The 23741-nt window shown below is 35.6% G+C and overlaps 1 protein-coding gene across 2 annotated transcripts in view; it reads left to right on the forward strand.

Moving 5' to 3' along the window:
* LOC107552092 (transcription initiation protein SPT3 homolog) overlaps positions 1-23741 on the forward strand; it is a 51239-nt gene that overhangs the window by 547 nt on the left and 26951 nt on the right. Inside the window, exons 2-8 of one of the 2 annotated variants that reach the window (XM_016233921.1) lie at positions 611-705; positions 6868-7004; positions 14495-14570; positions 16450-16562; positions 16843-16956; positions 18487-18651; positions 20211-20321. In XM_016233921.1, the coding sequence (XP_016089407.1) occupies positions 639-705; positions 6868-7004; positions 14495-14570; positions 16450-16562; positions 16843-16956; positions 18487-18651; positions 20211-20321 (783 nt within the window). In that variant the 5' untranslated portion in view covers positions 611-638. The remainder of the gene's footprint in view (positions 1-610; positions 706-6867; positions 7005-14494; positions 14571-16449; positions 16563-16842; positions 16957-18486; positions 18652-20210; positions 20322-23741) is intronic. The other variant, XM_016233922.1, reaches the window with a different exon arrangement.

Below are 23741 nucleotides of genomic sequence, written 5' to 3' on the forward strand. Positions count from 1 at the left end.
AATATATATATATATATATATATATATATATATATATATATATATAAAATTTAGCAATATTGCAATAATGCTGCTTAATTCAGTATTGCCAGCAATTGTTATTTTATTGAATGTAGTGAAGAAACCCACACTAAAAGTAAATTTTGTAGAATGCAAAGATGGATGGAGATAGTTTTAGTTTAATAATTGAGCTTAAATTATATATTTCTATGATTACAGTAAAATAAACTTTTAGAAATATAATCAATGAATAAAATCAAGGTTTTCCACACATTTTTTCCATTTATTTTTTCTTCGGTTATCATTTTTTCCCCCTACTATTTTTGTTTAAATCAGAGACAGCTGCTGCTATCAGCTGCAAAATTGAGAACACATCACCCAGCTCTAGAAATAATTGAATTTTCTTGAATGTTGTGAAGATCATTTTAAAAGATTATTTTGTGAGATAAAGATGGATGGAACGATTCCGCCTGTTAAATTAGAGACAATATTTATTTTTGCAATATTTCATTATTTACAACTAAATTGAAACTAAAAGATCATTTTGTGGGATGGATGGAGATTGTTTTAGTTTGAACGCTAAACCTGTTAAAAAAAAAATTTCTATCAGAAAAAAATTACGGCTTCTCATCAGGTACATGCACTTCAGAGACTACAAATCCAGAGTTCTCAAAACCATCGAAGATGAAGATCTGCTGGATTCAGGTACGATATGTGTAGTATTTTCCAATATTTTCATCCATTTTATGGTCTGCCACTGAGTCAGTGAATCAAATGTTGAATTGCATGCATTGCTGACAGAAAATAAGATGCATGTTGATCGCCATGACAACAAACCATTCTTTGTTAGAATTCTAACCGTTAATTAAAAAAATGGTACTGCTGAAGGAGAACCTGTTCTCAATTCCCAACCCTAGTTGGTGTATTGTACTTTCATATATTTTACCGCTTAGCATGTTTTCCATATGAATGATTTTGTTGGTAAGATATTCAAAACATTTTCCCCATCAACAGCATTTTACCATTTAGCCGTTGCCTTAAATGACGAAGCGGCGCATAACGAACGGAGTTGAAGGGGTAATTTTGTACGCCACAGTCAATCAGCGAGAGTCATTAACCAAAATGCAGACAGAAGCTTTGGCATGAGTCTGCTTTGAACAGCACTCCCTCATCAATGTCACCGAAAAATGAGCGTGAGCGAGGAAAACCATCCGCACGAGCAGCGTAATGTCATGCGGAGTGTCATTAGGACTCTTGCTCCTCATCTAGAGTGTAACTTGAGAGATGGAAGAACAGTGAAATGCAGTCTCCCTGTCTCAACGCAGATGCTTTTCCATGGCTCGCTGTCTGCGATGTGTTGCTCTTCTGAAAGTTTCTGACCCCAATGAAGCGCTTCAAACCGGAGGATTATTCTTCTCTGACTATTATCAGCATTTTTGCGTGCAATATAAAATCTGTGAGGGAATTGTTTTGCTCTGGTGTGGTGCATTCAGAGGGCAACGTAGAGCGAGAACATAGGTTTTGATTTCTTTCCATGCAGTGTTCATGCAGTGACCCCTAAAACAAAACTAAACTGCAAATGAGGAACTTCTGTTCAACTGCTATTGTGTTTTTTTAGGTTGCTCAGCAGATCTGGGCTCAGATACAGTAGAGCAGGAGATTGTCATTGTGAAGTGCTGTTTATTTTTTTACTATGTGTTGTATTGCGAGCAATTCATCAAACCTACTTTCCTTTTTGTGTGACATCAATCCCATTTAGTCGTGTCAAATTTACAGAAAATCATAATGTTAATGTTAATAATATCTTAATATCTTCATGCCAGTTCAATTAGTGTGGAAGCCTGTTTCCGCCACTGAATTAAAAATAAAAGGTAATTGCGAGTTTTTATCTCACAATATTGACTTTTTTCTCAGGACTGTTTAATACAAACTCGCAACTTTTTCTTCTCAGAATTGCGATTTATAAAGTCAGAATTTTGAGAAGTGAAGTCAGATTTGGGAGATTTTCTGACAATCGCAATTCTTTTTCAAAGACTTTTATAGAATTGTGTGATATAAACTGGCAGTTGCGTATTATAAAGTAAGAATTGCTCGAAAAAAGTATGAGATAAACTCAGAATTATGATATAAAAATCAGAATTGGGAGATAAAACTACCTTTTTTATTTTTTATTCAGTCGCGTAAACGGGCTTCCATAGATTAGAGCTGCTAAATGCAACTATAATGGTGTGTTCACACCAGACGCGAATGTAATTATTCAACGTAATTAGTCAACGCAAAGACCCGAATAGAGGCGATTTCGCGACACGAATGACGCGAAATGTGCGATGCGTTTGCCGCGAACGCACGATATATGCCTCAATCGCGTCTTCCGCGCAAGTTTAAAAATTTCAACTCGAGTGGAAAATTCGCATGACGCGTTCTCGCACAAGCCAATCAGCGAAGAGTTTCTTGACACGTCCAGTTGAATCAGACAATAGAAGAGAGCATTATTGCAGCCGTCTTTTATTATATAGGTCTGGAGCATAGAAAACAATTAAAATCAGTTGTAGTGGTAGTTGTATTTTATTAGCATGGCTACAGAGATGCTGCTATCAATAATAAAAATAATAGTAATCTCAGTGTATATATACAGTAGTACAATGTAACACACATTAATGCAGGATCCTAACGTTATTCATCCTCCTCTGGATGGTGGTGTGAACCCAGACACGTCGGCTTTTGGCTTTCCATTGTTTTTGGGACTTTTTGACGACATGTACAAAACAGCGATTGTAGTTATATCCACCATGGTTGATCGCGCTGTTTTTATTCGCGCGAGTGACACAGAAAACTTCCCGAGAGTAATGCGATGCGCGTATTCGCTTCGCGTCTGGTGTGAACTTACCATAAGTCATGTTATTTTCATCACGTGTTAAATTCTTAGTGCACAAAATTAGGTTTCACATGTGTGAATATTGTGTTTCACTCAGAAGTAGTTACACAAATAAATTGGGTTGCAAACATTAATCAGTGTTTTGGCGTTTAGACATAGGCTATTGTTCTATAAAAGCTTTGTTAAATTACAGTAGGTAATTGTAAAAAAAAAAACCTGATAGGAGAACTTTTATATTTAATTGAATAGAAAGTAGTTACAGAAACAATTTGGGTTACAAATGCTGTTGGTTGTGTGGTTGGTCGTGTTAGACATTTAGACATATTGTTCCGTAAACATACACTCTGTTAAATTACGGTAGCTAAATCTAGAACAAATGCATGATCTGCTGTGTTTAAAGCACTTCTGATCACCCTGTTACAGGTGAATAAAAAAAAATTATTGTAGTTGTAGGATGAATTCACTAGATCAATGCAGGGTTTTTTTAATGCAGTTTTATGTTTTTATTTGCTGTTCAAAGCACTTCTAAACATCCTGTTAAATTTAGCTTAGACATATTTAAAATGTGATTTTTTACTTGTACTTCTTAATTTTGAAGCATGAATTCATTAGATCATAGATGTTTTTACTAGTGTTTATTTAGTTAGGATTTAATGCACCATTTCATTGCTACTCTTCGTCCAGTTGAACACTTTTCACAGTGTGTTCAATTCTCAGTGTATAAGATCAGGTCTCACTTTTTTCTTTTTTTTTTGCAGTAAATATCTTGTTTATCTTGGAAATACAAGTAATTGCTGACATAAATTGGGTCGCAAGCACTGTTGGTTGATCTTGTTTATGAATCTAGACGTATTGCTCTATAAACATACGCTCAATTAAATTAAGTCTAGAAATAAAATGCATTATATGCAAACTTGAATGTATTTTTATGCAGTTTTGCATTTTAATCTGCTGTATTCAAAGCACTTCTGTTACAGGCACATTTCAAATGCTATTTTTTACTTGTACTTTTTAATTTTGAAGGACAAGTTCATCAGATCAAAGATGTTTTACTAGTGTTTATATAGTTAGATTTTAATGCACCATTTCATCATTATTAGATTAACTATTCATCCAAACCAAGATTTTCCAAGGCCTTTGATTCATCCAAATATTGTATCAGATGTCAAATTAAGGAATCTTTAAAGCCAGAAATACACTACTAATTATGCACGTCAACGTATTTGTATCATTTAAAAGTGAGTTTATACAAACTGACGTTTTTACCGTTTGATTGAATTTTAGCGTTTACAGAGGAAGTCCACAATTACAGTCTGTTCAAGGCTGTGCCGTGCCAGTCCCAACGAACCTGAAGCCCATAAAACGAGCCGTTATTTAGGTGTCATAAATTCAGTAACCTTGATTAAACATTTTCTGGGGCTATTTCTGTCATTCACAACCAGACATTACTTCACAGAAGTGTGTTTAATCAGTGTATTTCCTTTCATTTAATTAACTTTTTCCTTCTTTTTTTCATTTTCCCACCCTGGAGCTTTAGGCCCGTAATGCCCGCTGACGCTGAACCGCATGAACATGCTGGAAAAAGTGAAAGTAGTTTGCTGTGGTAGAGCGTGATTTTATGCTGCTGTGGGAATTATGTACATAGTGAACAAAACGTGACACAGATGAAAAATCTCATATTTCAGCTGCTTATTAGTCTGGATTCCAGCTCTGCTCACTCTGGACATTCATTAGCCAACTTCATGAGGAGCATCATGGGATGTTTTATACACTGTGCTGAAGAAGGAAAATGTTTGATGGACACTTCATGATGCTTTTCCACCCCAACTATTATATTATTATTCTTTAAAAAATAAAATTGCATTTATTTATTTTTTTATGTTAATATAATGCTAACATTAATAAATGTTAATAATGTACAGTAAAATATATTGTAATAATTATACATTTTAAAATTATATTATATGTAATTGTTTTAAATGTATATATTTATATTTATCTATTTTAAACATAGATTAAAATTATTAATAAATGAATAAATATGTATTATAATAATGTTAATAATAATAATGATTATTTGATGAGGCTTCCGCTCCAACTAATGTATTATTTTTAATTAAAAATAATATTTATTTATTTAGTTAGTTATTATGTTAATGTAATGTTAACATTAATACATGTTAATAATGTACATTAAAATATATATTGTAATAATTATACATTTGAAAACTATTTTATATATAATTATACAATAAATGTACATAATTAACATTTATACATTTTAAATTTACATTAAACATACAATATATTATATTAAAATGATTAATTGTGCTTTTACACTCCAAGTAATATACTGTATTATTATTCTTAAAAAAATAATATTTTATTTATTATTTAGTTATTATGCTAATTAAATGTTAACATTAATGTTTATAATGGTCATTAAAATTTGTATATATAATTATAGAATGTATTTAATATAAATTATAAGAATTTATTATAGTAATTATTAGTAATTTTAAGATAGTAATAGTATAATAGTATAACATTATTATTATTACTTATTCTTAACACATGAAATATAATAATAATAATAATTATATATATATATATATATATTCTCATAAATAATTTTGGAGTGGACAGTGAAGGAAAAGCATCATCAAGTGTTATATTTGCATCCATTTACTGATATGCATATTTACTCATTAAAATAGTTTTGTCAAAAAAAAAAAACTTAACATTATTATAAATGAATAATTAAAGGGGTCATATGATGCGATTTAAATTTTTCCTTTCTCTTTGGAGTGTTACAAGCTCTTGGTGCATAAAGAAGATCTGTAAAGTTGCAAAGACTAAAGTCTCAAATCCAAAGAGATAGTAATTATTAGTAATTTTAAGATAGTAATAATATAATAGTATAACATTTATTATTATTACTTATTCTTAACACATGAAATATAATAATAATAATAATTATATATATATATATATATATTCTCATAAATAATTTTGGAGTGGACAGTGAAGGAAAAGCATCATCAAGTGTTATATTTGCATCCATTTACTGATATGCATATTTACTCATTAAAATAGTTTTGTCAAAAAAAAAAAACTTAACATTATTATAAATGAATAATTAAAGGGGTCATATGATGCGATTTAAATTTTTCCTTTCTCTTTGGAGTGTTACAAGCTCTTGGTGCATAAAGAAGATCTGTAAAGTTGCAAAGACTAAAGTCTCAAATCCAAAGAGATATTCTTTATAAAAGTTAAGAGTCAACCACACCTACTGAAAAGCGAGGTGTGCTGTGGCCAATCACAGCACACCTCGCTTTTCAGAAGGATGAGCTTTGTAAAAATCGACGCGTTTCAGAAAGGCGGGGCATAGAGGAGAAACAATAATGTACAGTATGTGGAAAATAATTTGTTTTTTTTTTACCTTAAACCGCATAAACACATTTCATTACACCAAATACACCAAATAATGTTCTTTTTAGCAGCATCATATGACCCCTTTTATATTTGCCTACAAAAGTCATTTCAGGCATTTAACTGAGGATGCACAATATACTGGACCAGTATCAGTTGTCATTTCTTGATAGTGGCTATTTATCAGTCAATACTGGACAATATTTTCACTAGTTTTAAGATTCAGCTCATCTGTCATTGTAATGGATTATGGCAAAGATTAAACCATTTCAAATTCTCTTAAAGAACATTTTCCTTCTTTAATAAAATACTTAACAGATCATTCAAATCCATTGATTTGAACGTTTTTAAGAGACTAAACCGCATCCTGTAGGTCTATTATTATGAGCATTTTTGTCATTCAAGCAGTGTATAATCTTGTTCTATAGCAGATTTGAAAGGAGTTTTGGCCTGTATTTGTGTGAGATGTAAGCGTGTGTCAGAGGTCTGCAAGACTCGAGTGGGCCGCTGGATCTCAGCTTGCCTGCAGATGTGCTCTGACTGTTTCTGTCCTCTCACAGACAAATACAGCAGCAGCAGCGTCAACAAGAGACAGCGCCTGCTGCAGGACTTCATGAGCTCCATCGGCCAGACCGGGGAATTCCTGTCGCTGGTGGAGGAAGAGGAGGTGGATGAAGTCAAGCAGGAGCGGCTGGAGGTGAGAGCTGAAATGTACACGCTTCAGCGAGGGTGGACAGCACAGACTGGGATTGTGGGAGAAATTTGAGGGGATTGTCCTGCTGTCGCAGAAAGAGAAGGAGCGCTTCATTCTTTCATGATAAAGATCAGCCAAATTCACCAAAACTCACCAAAACCACTATGTCCTGCACAGTTAAATTAAGATTTTGAGTGTGTTTACAGGCACAACAACAAATGAACTATCAAAAATCAGTTTATTATACAAATCTATTTACAAGCTTTACATGCAATCCATAAACTGGCAATGCAAGAAACCACAAGAATTTGAAAAGATCCGATTTCCTCTGGTATTAGCGTCAAAACCTAAACATTCACATGCTTAATCCACAGGAGCTGTGTCAGGAGTCATATTATATTTCCTCCTGTCAAGTCAGAAATATTTGTTAAAGGCATTTACCTCACACACTGTCAGATTATTAAACATAATCAGTCTGTGCATGTATAAAAAATATTTATTATTTTGCCATTTTATATATATATATATACACACACACACACACACATATATATATATATATATATATAGGGGAAAAAAAGTATTTAGTCAGCCACCAATTGTGCAAGTTCTCCCACTTAAAAAGATGAGAGAGGCCTGTAATTTTCATCATAGGTATACCTCAACTATGAGAGACAAAATGAGAAAAAAAAATCCAGAAAATCACATTGTAGGATTTTTAAAGAATTTATTTGCAAATTATGGTGGAAAATAAGTATTTGGTCATTTATTTATTTATTTATATTTGTTTTATTTACATTATTATTATTTTATTTAATCAAGACTATTTTTCCAGATTATATTTAATAACATATTAGTTTTACCATATACCGTGCCATATTTAATTCTAATATAATTTTTAATCAATTGAAAATGAATTGTACAAAAATAATATATTTCTCGTAATTGAATTGAAATTGAAATTAAATGTTTATTTATTTACATTAATTAACAATGTTCCTGGATTTGAAAGTAGACTCGTCTCCTTTTAGTCCACTTTAGTTCATTTGATCCAGTTTCCATTTATTTATTTATTTAAACCAATGTTTAACATTTTAACCAATTTTAACATATTATATATCAAACCATATTATGTTTTACCATATACCATGCTATAATAATACTTTTACCATATTATTTGAATTATAACTAAAACTTGGAAATGTATTGAACAAGAATAATGTAATTCAGTTACTTCAACTCTAAAAATGCTGGTAAGAGAAACAATGTAGATTTTTTTGGTGATTGTGGCAGCAGTGCCTGTAGTCCAGTAAAAGAGTTTGTGGATTTCTTTCAGCATTGTGTTTGTCAAGTTATTCTGTACAGATTGCAGTTATCTGTGCAAATACTAACCGTCAGTCATTTCCAGCATGATTTCTTCAGTGAATCAAGTGCTCAAGGAGCTCAGACAGCGTGTGCACTTAAATGACACTACGAACAAGTGCACTTTATTCCTGTAGTCATTGTGGAACAGAGGTTTGACCCAAACAAGGTGTTTAAACACGCAATTGAGAACCACAGAAGAACATGTGGTTCTGATACTCGTGCTCCATTAAAGACAAGAAAGCGTGGCTCAGACTGCTGTCAGTAGGTCCGACTAGGTTTCATCGTCTTCCACTAATAGTCTTAACATCTCATCTGAGTTTCCTTCGTGATATTTTCCTCTGTGCACAGCAGACAGACGTGCAAATACACCACGAGTGAAACTAGAGAGCAGGAATTGACCTGTCAAATGACAACTGGAGTGTTTTCAGTCCAATCTGGGAAAGCTATGAGGGGATGTGTATCTTTATCAGATGTCGATACGTGATTAAACGCTCTGAATCTTTGCGATATGAGCATGAACTCTGTCTTTTTGTTCTCACTGTGCCGAGTGAAATAAATGGCCACAGCTGAAAGACGTAATTAAAGGTCTGAAGCAAGAACCGTGGACAAGGGGGTATTACCATGAGACGTTATACGTCCCATCTCAATTAAAACGGTTCTGGATGTGGCCAAGAAAGCCTGCGGTTTCCCCCAAAACTTTGTTCCTACTGAGTGTTTTAATGGGTATGTTTTAGCTATCAGGACAACCTTTTGGGAATAAGGAACCATATCCTTCTGGGCCTCCCACTTTGCCCCACTCATGAAGTCCTGGAGAGAGGAGCTTTATGGTTTAACCACACGGCACTGTGCTGCTTTATCTAGTGCCCCGTTCACCCGCCGCCGCCCCCTCGTCTTCCTTAACTAGCTCTTCTGGTGGCTTACAGCACATGTCTGCTTCCCCTGCGCTCCTCCATCTGCTCGCCTTACCTGCTGCATACAGTACATGTTATGGGTCATCATGTAGTTGTCAGAATTCAGAATAAGGTACCTTTTTTCCTCTTTTTTTGTCTTTCCCCAGAAGTTTATTTATTTGTTTATTTATTTATTTATTACCACACACATATATGTATTTCAACTTCTTAAAATGTTTACATTTTTGAATGTTTATAATTATTACATTTTAAATACTAATGCTTATTTGTCAGATTTATATATAGTTCTACATTTTCAAAATTTATATAAATTATTATTTTAGTAAAAAAAAAAAAAATAAATAAAAAATGTATCTATATATAATTTTTATATATAAAATATTATTTAACATGTATTTATCATTACATTAATTATATAATAATAATATTAAATAATTTATTCTTTATAATCTTCTGTATGTATACAATTTATTTATGTATTTTTTCGGTTATGTATTTAAATGTTTATTATTTTGTAATTATTTTAATACACGGGGGTGTATAAAATAATATAAATTACAAAATAGTACACTTTTTTTTTTTTTTTTTTACAAATTAACAAACATTTAGAATATATGTAACTTTTTTATATTATAATTATATTTTTGTATTATATAAATTATATTTTTATTATATAAATTATGTATTATTTCATTGTTTATACAATTTTAATTGTTCTATATATAAATATTTTACAAAAGATGAAGAAATATTTAAGATTCAGAAATTTCTGTCATTAATCAAATATTAGAGTGTTTGAAAACCATGAGATATTTACAGAAGTCCATTTGCCGAAACAGCCAAATATGTTCTGATTATAGCTATTATATCAGTCTCTTACTACCAGTAGCACTTTTATTACCGTAAATTAGACCATTTCAAAGCCCTCATTTGCATCATCCATTTACTCTCCAGATTTTCTCACTGCTGTGAATAAACTACAGCACTTGTGTAAATACTCAGGCCATTATTTCATAGGATTTCCAAAGCCACAGCTCACGGGTCAAGCATCTGTCAGATGTCCAGTCCAGGGCGGCCGCGATCGGCTTGGACGAGAGTATAATTCACCCGCGCGCTGCTACACTTGATCAGCCGGCGATGGCCTCTCTTTTGTCAGCGGTGTGTGGATTGTATTTCCTCCGGCAGATCATCCATCTTCCCAAGGACCCTCTAAGATCTCTTGACAATCTGTTATTTTCCCGGCCGCGTTCAGATGGGAATGTTTAAAAGTGTTTTTGTCATGATGTGTGGGATCCGCATTGTTTTGCCTTGATGCCATGATGACAGCAGGATGCTATTCTGAGACACTGGTGATCTGTACTTTGCAACGGACGAGAGTATAATTCACCCGCGCGCTGCTACACTTGATCAGCCGGCGATGGCCTTTCTTTTGTCAGCGGTGTGTGGATTGTATTTCCTCCGGCAGATCATCCATCTTCCCAAGGACCCTCTAAGATCTCTTGACAATCTGTTATTTTCCCGGCCGCGTTCAGATGGGAATGTTTAAAAGTGTTTTTGTCATGATGTGTGGGATCCGCATTGTTTTGCCTTGATGCCATGATGACAGCAGGATGCTATTCTGAGACACTGGTGATCTGTACTTTGCAAATTCCCTAGGAAATCATAAATGCCGAAAACGGCAATGTAAACTCTTGCACTTTTACTTGCTTGGGTTTTCACCAAACTTAGGACTTTTATTTATTTTATTTTTTTTCCCACTTTCAGATTTTCCTTGAAAGAGCAGTAATGTGAACTGTAAACTAGTTAATATACTGGATGTTTTTGAGTCTGAATGACATTATAAAAATCTCTTTGAGGGTGTTTTCTCTTTTTTGAAATTTGAATCAGACTCAGATGTCTTTGTGTGGACTTGAGTGAAATTGAGTTTTTTTTTTTTGCATGAATTCTTCATCAGCTGTTTCCATCACCCTGTTTTATGCGCAGTTTAAAGTATTGCATCAGAAACCTTTTTTTTTTTTTACGCTAACTTGAGGTGGTTTTTGACTTTGAAAAGATTTCCCTGCAAAGTGTATCTTTTTTTAAATTGTATTCATTTATTGATCCATCCGTCCAAGACCTCTTTTTACCATAAGCAATGCCATAATAATACTTTTACCATATTATTTTAATTGTAATATAATTCCTCAAATGAAAATGTATCGTACATTAATATTATCAATCAATTACTTTGACTCTAAATTAAATTGGTTTGTTATATTGATTTTTTTTTATTATTATTTATTTCATTTTAATTTAGTTTAATGTGTAATTTGATCCAGTTTCCATTTAAGAGTATTTATTTATTTAAATCAAGGTCACTATTGACATTCTGCATCATATTATTTTTACAATATACAATGCCATAATAATGCTTTAACCATATATATATTTTTAATTACAGTTCTTAAATTGAAAATAAGTAATTTGTTATATAATAATAATATAGTATTTCCACTTTGGTCTGGTTAAAAAAAAACGTTGCGTTTCTTTGTGTACACATGATGGGTGTTTTTTACCCGCAGCAATTAAATAAGTCTTCAGCATCTTTGCATGTTACCATTATAATTAATATATGGTAGCATGTAATGCTCAAAAATATTGGAAATCGCATGCATGTGAAGTGAAAGTGAACCTGAAGCACTGCCTGACCTGAAATGGTCTGAGTTTGTTCAAAGTGTTCACATTTAAGACAAAGTTAATGCAAACTGTTCTCAGACTGAGTATGCCATTTTTGTAATTTTGTGAACAGTTTCTCTTTGGCATTTGAAAAAATTTTGCAGGACATGAACTACATATGTTTTATCTAGTGCTGTCTAACGATTAATCGCATACAAAATAAAAGTTTTTGTTTACATAATATATGTATGTGTACTGTGTATATTTATTATGTATATATAAATACACACACATACTGTATATATTATAATATACAAATATTTAGTTGTATATACATTTATATATTTATATTCGTATATTTTATATTATATATAAATGTATTTAATATATAAACATAACTTATTTTTCTTAAATACATACATGCATGTGTTTGTATTTATATAGACATAATAAGTATACACACATATATTATGTAAACAAAAACTTTTATTTTGGATGTGATTAATCGCGATTAATCGTTTGACAGCACTAGATGATCACAATGATTGTGACCCTTAATAGGTTTAAGAAGTTGCTAGTGGATTTGTTTTCTCATTTGCTCTTTCAGTGATGACTGAAATTCAAAATGTGAGCATCATCAGGAGTCTCTTCAACATGAGAGAGATGTTACGGCTCATTTAAATCTCTCCCAAAGCCTCGTATCTACAACACTGACTCTCTTTCACACAAAAACAGAGGCGCTTTAAACCCATCCGTGTTTGATCGTCTAAACTTAGCCGCGCGTCTGAATGAAATGCCCCACAAATTTAATTCTAGCCTGCCTCGGGCTGTTAATCACCGAGTGACGCGCATTGAAATACACAGCACTACACTAGATATCCAAAATATATCTTGGGCCTCGGCCTATGGAAATCTCATCGCTAGCAGTGGTACAAATTGAGATTCCCTTTATCCAGACCACACTGGCACGAAATGAAAGCCGCTGGCGGCCAAATTAAATATTTGCCAACGTCCTCCTATACAGCCGCCGCGTCAGTTGTGGGTATAATTTGGCTATTAGCAGGTGGGTCAACGTTTTGATTTAATCAGCGGCTAAACATAGTATTCAAACATCGAATCCCCCCCGCTGCTCTTTTCAGTCAATAAGCCACAGTCAAAACATTTCTCCTGTCTCAGGCCAGCCGCTTGACAAGAGTTATTTAAAAGTGCAGCGGCTCCAGTCTCGTATCGCTCGCGGCCCAATTTGGAGCGGGACCCAGACACCGAGACTGCTGCGAATTCCCCCTCCGAGTGCAAAACGAGACCTCCGTTCGGCTCTTAACGACGCTAATAGAAATCACAGTTCCAGCACCGTGTAACGATCAGGCGCTCGGCATCATTAATATGTATTTTCAAAGATGGAATTTCCAATGACTGCCAGCTAACTAAATAAAAAGACTCCGGTTGGTTTGGGTGGCCTGTAAGCGATCCAGGCGAGCGTCACATCAGACTGTCCTCAACCTCGAACCCGGCACTTCTCGGAGATGCGGGTCTCTGTAGACCGTAAAACAGATCCTCTGCAGCACGAGGAGGAAAAAAAGCAGTCGTAAACCTTGAGCCTTTATGTTTTATGACACACAGCCTGGTGGAGAGCTCAAATTGACTGTTATGTGAAGGTATGAAATTGGTCCAGGATGAGGAAACGTCTAATTATAGGTTCTGACCTGCAACTTAACACGCTCTGCTGTAAATCCGAGTCAGACCTGTTGGGTTGCTATTAAGAGGGTTCATTACTGCGCACGGCTCTCTTAAAGTTTACACAGATGGTCCTTCTCTTGTTATGTTATGCCATTTCATCGCAGGACGTAAAACGAGGAAATAATGACGTCTGTCTTCTTGTTGAATCCTCAGAGTAGCTGATAAAACTGAGGTTTAAACCGTTTCGTCACACAGGAGCTCCGTAGATATAACAGTATATTAATTGAAGGGATTATTATGGGATTCAAAAAATTACATAACTATTACCAAATTTAGTAAGCTATTTTTTTTTAAAGAAATTACTTTTGTTCAGCAAGGATGCATTAAATTGCTCAAAGGTGAAAGTAAAGACATTTATAATGTTGCAAAAGGTTTCTATTTCAAATAATTGCCGTTCCTTTCAACTTTTTATTCATCAGAGAATCCGGAAAAATAAAAGTTTGCACAAAAATATGAAGCAGCCCAACTGTTTTCTACATTGATGATAATCAGAAATGTTTCTTGAGCAGCAAATCAGCATATTAGAATGATTTCTGAAGGATCATGTGACACTGAAGACTGGAATAATGATGCTGAACATTCAGCTTTGCATCACAGGAATACATTACATTTGAAAATATATTAAAATGGAAAAGAGCTGTTTTAAATTGTAATATTTCACAATATTACTGATTTTTTTTATAATTTATATGCAGCCTTGGTGAGCAGAAGAGACATTTCAAAAACAATAGTGGGCTTGCATTGTTCATAATTTTCTTGAGATGTGTTTTATGATGTTGACGCATGATATTAAGTATAATAGTTACTTTTAATTTTTTTATAGAGAGAATTGAGAGGATGACCAGAAACATGGATTCCAGTCAGTACAGTGATTTCTGTGAAAGTCGACAGCTGAGTTTCTGTAAGTATTCATTTACAAACATGATTTTGTTTCCTTTATGCATTTGTCAGACACTTTTATTCGAAGTGACTTTTATATTTTACTATTGCATATTAATACTTTAATATCACATTAAAGGTCTGCATTTTATCAGTTCATACATTCCTTGGGAATCGAACCCATGACCTTGGCTTTTGCCATAATTCTGCTGTTTGAGCTACAGGAATGCTTTAGGATTCAGTGCATATGCACTGATGAATGCATCCGTTTTGTTGCTCTGTGAGCATGCCAGGTATGGTTTGTAGTGTCAGTGTAGAGCGCAGCACTCCTCATGTCAGTTGCAGCGTGTCAGATATCGTCTCTGATGAGTTGTTTTGTTGGCAGTTCTGCGCCCGAGGGCTTGTAAGAACGCAGTTGTGGGATTGTGAACACACCACTGCTGGCTTCTGAAGGCCACATTGCAGCACTAATAACATGTTCACTGGCTTTGTGCCGCTCCAGTAACTGTGATGTCTTACTGGCATCGAGCTGCAGGTCGGGACAACAGCACAGTAAATGTGCCTGAATAAACCTGTTGCACAACACTGATGCCGAGCACACAATAAATCTGACCGAAAACACGTCACAGGGCCGGAAATTGAGCGTTTGTGGTTATAGGGGTCATATGATGTTGCTGAAAAGAACATTATTTTGTGTATTTGGTGTAATGAAATGTGTTTATGCGGTTTAAGGTTAAAAAAACACATTATTTTCCGCATGCTGTACATTATTGTTTCTCCTCTATGCCCCGCCTTTCTGAAACGCGTCGATTTTTACAAAGCTCATCCTTCTGAAAAGCGAGGTGTGCTGTGATTGGCCAGCTATCCAGTGCGTTGTGATTGGCCGAATACCTCAAGCGTGTGACGGAAATGTTACGCCCCTCACCATACTGTGATGGGGTGTCCCAGCCGGAGCGACGAGACAAAAACATTAAAACCCATTACAAACGAGGCATTTGTTGCATCCAGTGGGGACATAATTACTGATTATAATAACTTATACTGTCTTTTTACGCAGCGCGTTGCATCGCATAAAACCATGTCTGCATTTGTGATCAGAGAAATTACAAACAACAAGCGCTACTCTACACTGCTCAAAACTCACGTTTGAATCATCTGTGGCAAATCCTTTAAATTAAAACGTACTTACAGTCTGTGAGTCAGAACTGCCGGCATTGTAGTCAACTCTCCCAGGATCAGGAAACAGTCCTCCATAAAATGTGCTGCACACATCTGAATATTTGGGTTGAACTGTTCTGGAACAGTGTTGGAAATACAACTTAACCACTGATTTCTAGTCGTGTCCTCTTTTGGAAGACCAAACAAAGTAGTTTCGCTTTCACAACGAAGCACAGCGTCTTCACGACATGGCGGCGGCAACAACAATACTACAGCGAGAATAAAAGTTACGCCTTCTTTCTTTGCGTGAACATTTGGCCGGCGTTATGCAAATCTTCCCACATAGTGAGGTAGACTTGTGGGGGCGTGTTAGAATGAGCCGTTTTAGGTAGGTGTGGTTGACTCTTTAACTTTTATAAAGAATATCTCTTTGGGTTTGAGACTTTAGTCTTTGCAACTTTACAGATCTTCTTTATGCACCAAGAGCTTGTAACACTCCAAAGAGAAAGGAAAACTTGAAATCGCATCATATGACCCCCTGCATTTTATTAACTGATGGTAATATAATGCAAGTTTAACAGTATTTTATGTCCTGTTAGGGGTTTTCACCATATATAGTAAGAGAACCAATTAACATGTTTTTACTGTAGCATCTTTAGAGTCTTTTACCATTAAAGTTACGATCATTTTTATAGTGTGCATCAGCACATCATATTCTCACTCAAACTGTGTGCTCTGTTTAGCTAAGAAGGCCTCAAAATTCTGCAAGTGGCTGGACTGCAGCAGTCTGGATGTGAAGCCCAACGCCATGTCCATGGAGATCCTGTCCTATCTGGCCTACGAGACGGTGGCCAAGGTGAGCTGCTGTCAGACTGAGCACGAAATCACATTGTGCTTCAGATTCACAAAAATGACAAACTGTTTCATTTCAGGAAATCACTCTGACATTTGCTAAATTGCCACTTTACTTTCGCTCGGGTCTCTGTTTACAGTGCAATAAAACCCTGAAAATAAGCTCTTTTGAAGCGTTCCAGTGCTTTCTTCGTTCAGTATGATGTTTCCTGGGAAAAATATTATCATCTTGCTCTTCATATCAAGTGCCATTACTCATAAGCTGATATGGTTTTATATTTTAGGTTGTTGACCTTGCCCTGTTGGTTAAACAAGATTCCAAGACTCCCAAAACAGACGATCCGTTTCAACACGCCATATCAGCAACTTTCATCCAGTACTGCAACTCCTCGGCTGAGGTAAACAAAACACTTTTCAGTTTACTTTTTGGTAATCAGTGTTGTTATTGTTAACTAAATGACTATTAAAAACTATTATAAATCATTTTTATTAATTGAAATAGTTTAAATAGCATTAGATAAGTTTCAATGAAAATTTGAAATGTTTCATTGCCAACTAAGTGAAATCAAATAAGTTTAATTTGATTTCCAAAAATAAACTAAAACTAAAATGTAAATAAAAATAGAAAATAAAAAAAAATCTAAATGACAAAAGTACATAGCAAAATTACTAAAAAATTAAACAAAAAAATGTAAATAAAATTAATATAATAGTATATAAATAACACTAAAATAACACTTTGGATGTTTATTTGGAAATTATAAATAGTTTTCAAAGGTATGGATCCCCCAAAATTGTTGTTAATTTGTTGTTTGTTGTTAACAGTATACATAATTATTGTGTAATTACACATAATTATAATACTATAATAATGTAATATTTATTTGGAAATTCTAAACTATAGTCAAAGGGATAGTTCCCTCAAAAATAAAAATCCTGTCATTTATTCACCTTTATTAATTCACCTTCAGGACAAGGAGATGTTTAGCAGAATACAATGGAAGTGAATTGTGACAAATGCAAGCAAGCTCCTAAAATTGCAGCATAAAAGTAAAGACCAGCATGAACATATTTTTTTTGTTTTCAACAGAAAATGATTTTGGGTGAGTAAATGATGACAGGATTTTCATTGTTTTTGATAAACTATTCCTTTCAATCATTCAGTCAATCATTGTCTTCTAGACAGAAAGTCAGTTATTTGGTCACTAATGTGTTGTTTGTTTGATTTAAGCTGCATGTGAATGATATTCTTTACCGAGAAGCATCTACATTATCCATTCTTATGCTCTAATCCACTATTATAATGTTTTATGATGTTAGTTGCTGTTGGTGATGTTATAGAATAGTTCAAATGGTTTTTCTGGTGATAACGGTCATGTCAACAGCTTTCTCCGAGCGCTTGTCCATTGGAGAAGAAAACCAAACAAGAGCGTCCTGCTCCGTGGTTTTGACCTCTCGCCAAGTTTGTCCAAGGTGGTTTTGAGCTGCGGGATCCATTCCATGGATGAACTTCTGTGTCACTGAAACCACGAAACCTCATCTGTCTCTCTCTCTCTCCCTCTTTTCGCACTCGGTCAAGGCCACTCTGGGTCTGGAAGCGCACATGGTATTTTTTAGCCTGAATTCCAGTATTGTTTTTCTCCTGATCCTTGGGGGTCGGCCGCGTTCCCATGTGGCGAGAGTGACAGAATGACCCTGTGGTTTGAGCGATAGGACCGAGACGTGTCGTAAGACTGCAGGTGATGTTTTCAGGGTCGTGTTTTGTAGCCGTGACCTTTTTGCGTCATGAGTTTCCTAAAAACAAGTCTTGTGTATGAGAAGGTCAGGCACATTGTGATTGTGTATGTGTAGCAGTCGTCTAACGTCACTCTTGGAAAAATAATGAGGAATTTGTGCTCACATATGTGATTTTTCTGGTCTATCTTTAGGCTACAAGCACCAAAAAGGAGACGGACTCTCCGGAAAGCATGCCGCCGTCCACTCCCAGCAGCTCTCTGACGGGACACCAGGGAAAGATGCACTCCATGGCCCAGGGCAACGGTGGGCCGAACCAAGATGGCAGCAGTAAGATCAAACAGAGGAAGAGGAAGAAGGTACACAAATATTGACAGATCATCTATATTATATTGAGATTATATAGCTAGCCTCCAGTTATACATGAGTGTGTGATCACTGCACCACTAGTGTTTGTTTAATGGAACTGCAGTCTGTTTATTTGAGAAACCCAACTGGGCCGGTCATAACAGCAGGCTCAACCAATGGGGGAGTTGGGGGCGGGGCTACCCGTTTCTTTATAAAATAAAATGCTTTATGTAGTGTTGAACCAGAAATATTTCTGTTATATAGCACAAGATGAAGTGTGAGTATTTGAGCTGAGAATTATATATAATAAAGAAACATAATGACGATGGTGATATTATTATGAATATATAAATAATTTTTTATATTTTTCTGTAAATGTTTTATTAATAATACACTGCTTAAGAATTTAATCATCATAATATAATAATAATATTAGTAATAACAACAACAACAATAATAACAGTAATCTATTATTATTATTATTTATAAAATAAATTATTCATTTTATAAATGTTATGGCATTGTATATTACAGATATTATTGACTCTGATTAATTGCTTTTGTTCCTCCTTTGAAGTTGCTTTGGATAAAAGCGTTTGCTAAATGCATAAATGTAAGAGATTAATCATATTGTTCATTTCAATTCTTCTTCATCTTATTATACTATGTTTATTATAGTATGTTTGTTTGTATGTATGTATATATAATGATTAAATTCTCAAACAATGCCCTAATAATAATACATTTTAATAAATAATTATGAATTATTTTCAAATATAATAATAATAATATAATCATTGCCATTATTATTCTATATTATTTATCATTCTCAGCTCAAATTAAAACATTAAAAACATATTTTACATAATTTACAAAACATCCATCAAAAACCATACATTTTATCGTACAAGTCCAAGATGAATGACTAGTGGTGCCAATTTCTTCACTAATGTTATACAACGTTTTAAGGCAGTCTAATGTTTTATCTCTTTTTCAAAATCTCCCATCTGCCAGACAAACCGCTTACACCGATGGGCCACTCAAAACCAAACAACCAATCTAACACGGTTTATTTTACACTAGAAGTAATACCCAGAGGTTATTTTAATACTTATCATAGATTCCAGCCCCTTCATATGCAGTGGAAACATTAGCAAGAAACAAGTCTCAGTATTTCCCTACCCGTCCTGTTTTACTGACTCCGGTTTCTCTGATGTTTATTGCAAACATCCAAATAGGGAAGTTGTTTTTCCCTCGTCTGCTAAGAGATACCGAGTCGAAATCGTTCCCTTCCCTCCAATGACTTCAGAGACACTGCAATTACAGCCAATCACACGCAGCACTAACGTTTACAGTCAGGCCTCTATATATCAGAATCAGCCTGCACTGCGAGTTCATAAAGCATCAAATGACACGTAGCATTTATATCTCTCCAGAGGTGAAGCGCCGGCCGATTTGGATTCCCAAAAGTGTGCGGAGTTTGTGTTTGTGCACTGAACTGCAGGACTCCCACCGTGTTTTTGAATTAGCAATAATACGAGCTGTATTTTCTCTGTCTTCTCCGTTGCAGAGCGTGGCGGCCTGCGGCGCGGAGGCTCCGAGCAGTGCCATCCAACCAGCCCACATCAGAGAGGCCATCAGGCGCTACAGCCACAAGATTGCCCCGCTCTCCCCCTTCTCAGTGCGTAATAACAGAGCCGTAAAAGAGTTATATTTATAATCGCAGCGCAGCCCCATTTTAAAGTGGTCAAGCCCTAAAGTATTGGAATTGTTTAGTGCAATTTGCGGTTAGTGTAATTTTCCTCATAAAAGACACATAATTCTACTGGAGAATTAAATAAGCGGAATTTCGATCCTTTTTGGAAATACAAAGGAGATTTAATTTTGTTTGGTTTTCCGTAAGTTCTGTTTACGGCTGAAGAAATGCCGCTTACGTATGCGACTGTGCAGCGAGTTATAATTTTCCATCAGGCGCAGAAGTGTGGGTGTCTTAAGTGCTAGGCTGCGTTTGAGAAATGGCTCTTGGAGGCTTCGAGGCTTTCTCACAGCCAATTTGGAGGCTTTTGCTGCTGTGGTCAATCTGCAATTCACAGGTAATGAGCAATTTACCAATGACGGCCCACTTGATGCTTCCCGAGCCAATGGCTGCCAGAAAACCTGCCAGTGTTGGTTTTCTGTGGCTGTTTTTGTTTTAAATACTGATATTTGTTGCTTTTCATTGTGATGTACTTCAATTATCAACTTACAAAGCACTAGATCACTTCTAGACTCACGGGAAGACTTCTTATATAGTCTGGTGAAATATAAAGCATGGTAAGCGTTAGCATTTTCTTAAGAAACTGAGAAATTTGTGTGAAACTCACTGCCATGATACAGAGGTGTTGCTAAAGTGTTTTGAGTAGTTTTTGACACATTACTATGTGGTTGCCAGGGTGTTCTGCATATTTTTTAATGCAGTTTCTTTGGAGTTCTGTCCAATTGTTACGGCGTTGTTACCCTGAGTTACCCTGTTTTTTTTTTGTTTCTACGGGGTTACTATGTGATTGCTTCAGAGTTCTGACTGGTTGTTATGGCATTGTTACCCTAAGGAGGTTTGAGGGTTTTTTTTCCTCGTTTTTTTCTAAGAGGTTCTGTGTAGTTTCTAAGATGTTTCTATGCAGTTGCTAAGGGGTTCTGGGTGGTCACTAGGTGGTTGCTAAGGTGATATTGATGTTTTTATTATGTTGCTATGCTAGGGTGTGTGAACTGGTTGTTAAAGGGTTAGTTCACCCAAAAATAACAATTCTGTCATTAATTACTCACCCTCGTGTTGCCCTCGGGTCAGTGCTGCCACACGCTCGCGTCATGGTATTGTCGTGAACACACGTCCACAAGTGACGCAGTAGAGATGAAAATGTGGAATAAAGTCGTCATTTTGTTTTCTTTGCGCAAAAATGTATTCTCGTAGCTTCGTAACTTTACAGTTGAGCCACTGATGTCACACGGACTACTTTTTTGATAATCTTGGTAGTTTTCTGGACCTTGAACGTGGTAGTTACCTTGCTGTCTATGGGAGGGTCAGAGAGCCTTCAGATTTCATCAAAAATATCTTAAATTGTGTTCCGAAGATGAACGAAGGTCTTGCGGGTTTCGAACAACACGAGGGTGAGTAATTAATGACAGAATAAAAATTTTTGGGTGAACTAACCCTTTAAGCCGTTGCTGTAATAAGCAATTGCCAATATCTATTTTGCATAGCTGTTTTTGTTTTAAATACAGATATTTGTTACTTTTCATTGTGATGTAATCTGGCAAAGCACTAAATCACAGTTTTAATTCATTTTACACCAGATTCATCTTGCGTTTTGCAAAAGAACCTCCATGGTAATGCACAACATCCTGAGATAATTCAGTCCCATCTCTTACATGTTTGTGCCAAATATTCAGTAAGAACTGCAAAGGAAAACCAAAGCATGATGGAAGCATGTTCTTATTACGTCTCTAAAAGCCCTACAATTTCAATGTCGCCAAGCAACGCAGGACAAATGTGACTGGATTTCCATGGCGTAAAAATGAGCCCGGCATGTAGGAAACTGGGAGTTGCGCGGGGACGCGATGTATTGTTTAATATATAAAACAGGTGTTATATGGTTTTCCAGGGTATGATGGTGAGTGAAGACTTCCAGATGTTCTCGTGTGCCACTCGCATTCGCCTTTGATGAGTAAATCTCAGCTCTTTACTGGGAATGGCACAGGAATAATTAGACGGGGGGGATGCAAGTGACTGAGTGAGTGAGTGCTGTCAGAACCAAGTTATCATGTAATTAACTGGGTTTTATTGCAACTGGAGCCAGTTTAAGTCCACGATTAATTGCACCAATAAGCACTTTTCACTCTGGTCTTATCTCTAAAAGCCCTACAATTTCAATGTCGCCAAGCAACGCAGGACAAATGTGACTGGATTTCCATGGCGTAAAAATGAGCCCGGCATGTAGGAAACTGGGAGTTGCGCGGGGACGCGGTGTATTGTTTAATATATAAAACAGGTGTTATATGGTTTTCCAGGGTATGATGCTGAGTGAAGACTTCCAGATGTTCTCGTGTGCCACTCGCATTCGCCTTTGATGAATAAATCTCAGCTCTTTACTGGGAATGGCACAGGAATAATTAGACGGGGGGATGCAAGTGACTGAGTGAGTGAGTGCTGTCAGAACCAAGTTATCATGTAATTAACTGGGTTTTATTGCAACTGGAGCCAGTTTAAGTCCACGATTAATTGCACCAATAAGCACTTTTCACTCTGGTCTTTTAAAAAGCTCAAAAGGTAGAATTAAGCCCTTGTTTGGAAGGTCGAGTGTACGTGGGGTTGCTGACAAACACAAGGTGCTTTCTCATTAACGTGGACTGTTATCAATTGGCGTGGTCGCCATTCAGACTTTCGACGTTGCAGCAGTTAAGTAGACATATTACCTTCAAATGCATCTGAGATTCTCAACACTCCCCCAGATTGAAACGAAGAGGAATCGCCAATCTGGAAACGGTTCGCTTTCACTCAAGTTTCACCATTGTGGATGTAGAGCATTATGTAATTTAAATGTCTGCCCCAGTGACTGTTGTTGGAGGCTTTATCGGCCTCAAATTACCAAAATCAAGTCATTGTGAGATTATTAACTTTGAAATTGAATTAAGAGGGTAACGCAAGACCTACAATCATTCAGAGATCATTCGATTACACTCACGCACAGGGCAACGCAATTACCTCCCCCGTCCACAAGGACAGCAAGTCACCGGCCAAGAAGAAGTATACTTTTATTTGATTCCAGAGTCTGCTGTTGTGGAAAAGCGGCTCATCAGATGGAATTGTTTTTCCTTTTGTGTTTGTTTCTGCCAGTTTTTGTAAATGCCTGGCGAAAACATCCTTCTCCGACGCTTAATTTGACCTGCTAATGCGAGAAGAACTTTCTAGTGCTTTCTAGTGGTGTAAGTACATGCGGTGTAAATGTAACATCCAGGTTTATTTTTAGTGCACAGATATCTGAAATTCACCCGTCTATCTACAAATATTGAGAGTTTGAAGTGAAAGTCTTGTTATACAGTGTGGTGAATTATAAAACATAAGCAT

This window comes from Sinocyclocheilus grahami, unplaced genomic scaffold (assembly GCF_001515645.1).
Source record: "Sinocyclocheilus grahami isolate Dianchi unplaced genomic scaffold, SAMN03320097.WGS_v1.1 scaffold440.1, whole genome shotgun sequence".
NCBI lineage: Eukaryota > Metazoa > Chordata > Actinopteri > Cypriniformes > Cyprinidae > Sinocyclocheilus > Sinocyclocheilus grahami.